The sequence below is a fragment of the Berghia stephanieae genome, chromosome 3 (genome assembly GCF_034508935.2).
Source record: "Berghia stephanieae isolate SIO BIC M18660-M18661 chromosome 3, UCSD_Bste_1.3, whole genome shotgun sequence".
NCBI classification, from domain to species: domain Eukaryota; kingdom Metazoa; phylum Mollusca; class Gastropoda; order Nudibranchia; family Aeolidiidae; genus Berghia; species Berghia stephanieae.
The window spans coordinates 92,379,659-92,382,158 of record NC_088362.1 but is presented as its reverse complement, the minus strand read 5'-3'; the positions used below and the strand labels follow the sequence as shown (position 1 = coordinate 92,382,158).

General features: G+C 35.5%; 1 protein-coding gene across 24 annotated transcripts in view; it reads right to left on the bottom strand.

Annotated features, from left to right (window-relative positions):
* Window positions 1-2,500, bottom strand: part of LOC144968837 (E3 ubiquitin-protein ligase TRIM45-like) — a 98,869-nt gene that overhangs the window by 27,196 nt on the left and 69,173 nt on the right. For all 24 annotated transcript variants that reach the window (XR_013644662.1, XR_013644663.1, XR_013644665.1 and 21 more), the window contains 2 exons: window positions 1,220-1,526; window positions 1-195 (listed from right to left, as the gene is read on the bottom strand). The exon at window positions 1-195 is cut by the window's left edge and continues 63 nt beyond it. Coding sequence is in view for 15 of the 24 variants with exons in the window: in XM_078907562.1 (XP_078763688.1) it covers window positions 1-195; window positions 1,220-1,526 (502 nt within the window). In the remaining 9 variants the exon portion in view is untranslated. The remainder of the gene's footprint in view (window positions 196-1,219; window positions 1,527-2,500) is intronic.

Genomic DNA, 2,500 nt, shown 5'->3' with positions numbered 1-2,500 from the left:
GCTGGTTGCTTCTCTGTGTTTTCTGTTTATCAGTTTGCATATGTCGCAAAAGGGGAATTTGCTTGGTTTCTGGCGGGCCACGACCTCTCCTAGACTGGAAACGAGAAAGTTGTCGGGCAACTTCTTCACACCTCCGACCGGGAGTTGAGTTCTTTTGCGACATAGAGGACAAGTGAATTCACGGTAGTCAGAATACTGTTGGAAAAGGAGAAAGAATATAAATAAAAGATGTTTTTGTGATTTTAAATTGGTTAATGACTATATTAAAGTCAAGAAACTATTCAAGGACTTTAATTCGACATTGAATTCACAAGTCGATTTCTTGTAATGTGAGACTAAAAGACCAAATCAAAATGGTTATATGGATCATTATTAAATCGCTTTTAGGAGGCAGTTTGGGATGCACAGAGCACAAAATATATAAGAGGTTTGTCAATTCCTTTCAGGTATTTTCTAGAGGTCGATTACTTAATTCAAATTTAGTCGCATTAAGTAATAACAATGACAATCATACCACACGACAACCGATGCATTATAGTTTTAGATTAATAATTATCGTGACTATGAGTTTCATATACAACTGCTGGTCCTCTTCTCCCTCTTTTTCCTCGACCTTCTCAGCATAATATTCCAATGTAGGCGTACCCCTACTTCCATTTTCACCACAGTAAGCTCCACAAACTACACTTCTTGTCATCTACTCTTCAACTCCCTTTTTCTAAAGATATGTTTCTTATTAATAAATTAGTTGTGACTTATTTTGACTCTTTCTGTTGATCTTGTCCGGGCTACGCAATGTTTATACTTTTGGACGCAGATGGCAAATATCAAAACATTTGAAAATATTTCATTCAGATAACTATGCAAAGGTTTGAGTTAAAAACACGGAAAAGTAGAGACGATCATTATTTAAATTCAAGACTCAAGTCTTATGTAGAAAATACTAATGGTATGTAAGTTTTGGGTAGCCCTCTTTTCAAAACAGTAGCCAAAAATGGTACATTTATCATGTGCATGAGGCACCATTACTATTTCGCATTTGTCCAAAAGAAAACCAAAACCAAAAATGCAAAGATTAAAAAAAATCACCCCCACAAAAAAAAAAAAACAAAACAAAAAAAAAAAAAAAAAAAAAAACACAAAACAAAACAAAAGCAAATTTTAATAAAACAAGCAAAGACTTCAGATTACTAAATTATAATATTTAACTCGAACTCACCTTCTTGTAAGTGCATTCACTTAGCACGTGGTTGTCAACACATTGCTCACAAAACGTATGAAGGCAATCCAGACATTTCGGGTTCTTGAATCCTTCCAGACAAATCTTACAAGTCAGGAATTCGTCATGAATCTCCTTGGCCAGTTTGTTGCCAGCCGCCGTGGTGGACATGTTGAGACCCGCCACTCCTGATGTAGTTGAGGACGAGGTCAGGGGTGGGCTGGGAGACGAAATATTGTTGCTGCCGCCTGTTGTGGAAGAGATTCCTTGGGTGTAGTACCGTTCTCTTTCCAGTCGTCGACGGTACCTGTTTGAGGTGAGTAAGGAAAGTGTTTTAAAACCTCATAAATAAAGGAAATTGTAAAGGAAAGATCTTTTACTTGGGGACAATTTAACCCTGAGGCCAAGTTGGTATAAAATCCTAATTTAAGACGAATCGCAAGAATATCCTATAATTTAGAATGGATTTACTCACGATAAAAAAAACCGTCTCCTTTCAAAATATTGGAATAGATTTCTGACGCAGATGTGATCTGATAAAATTAGTCGGGTGGATGGCGGTATAAATATCCTATAAATAAGTGAAAAAACCTTTTAAATTTTAAGCGTACTCCGATGCCATGAATAAGGTTTTGATTTTTTATCATAAGTAGTTCTTTTCAAAACCATCAAGTTAGGTTCAGGGACATAAGTTTTCACCTGTATTGTGAAGCGGACGTGAAAACGGTTTGATACCATAATGAATGAACAGATCAATGATGGTCCTTCACAAATCCTTTCATTAATTTTAGGAGAAGAGGGATGCAAAAATAACAAACAAAAAAAAAACAAAAAAAAAAAAAAACAAAAAAAATGTGTGGGAGTCTACTTTTTTACAGTCACCCGGATCGCAAATAGAATTGTTTGAATCGCTTGGCCTTTTCATTTTGTTATATCAAGTAAATTTACAATGTCTAGGACTTGTCGATGCCAACATTGTATTGGGATATGAACCGCGACTGTATAGTAATTAGCGTTTGAGTTAACCTCAACTTGTCAAATAGTCTTAAATCTGAGACTTAAACAAGGCAGGAGCCATTTTAATCTTCTTATATAATAGGCAGACTAAAACTTTTTGTGTTAAAATTCAGACAAGGGTTTTGCAATTGAACGGCTGAGCGGATGATGTCCATGATGCATTTCACTCTTTTCATCGGAATATTGTATAGTATTTCAATTGTTTTCCTCGTTTTTTTAGCCAATGAAGGGTATAAGGACGAAATCAGCTTTGTAGATATTATT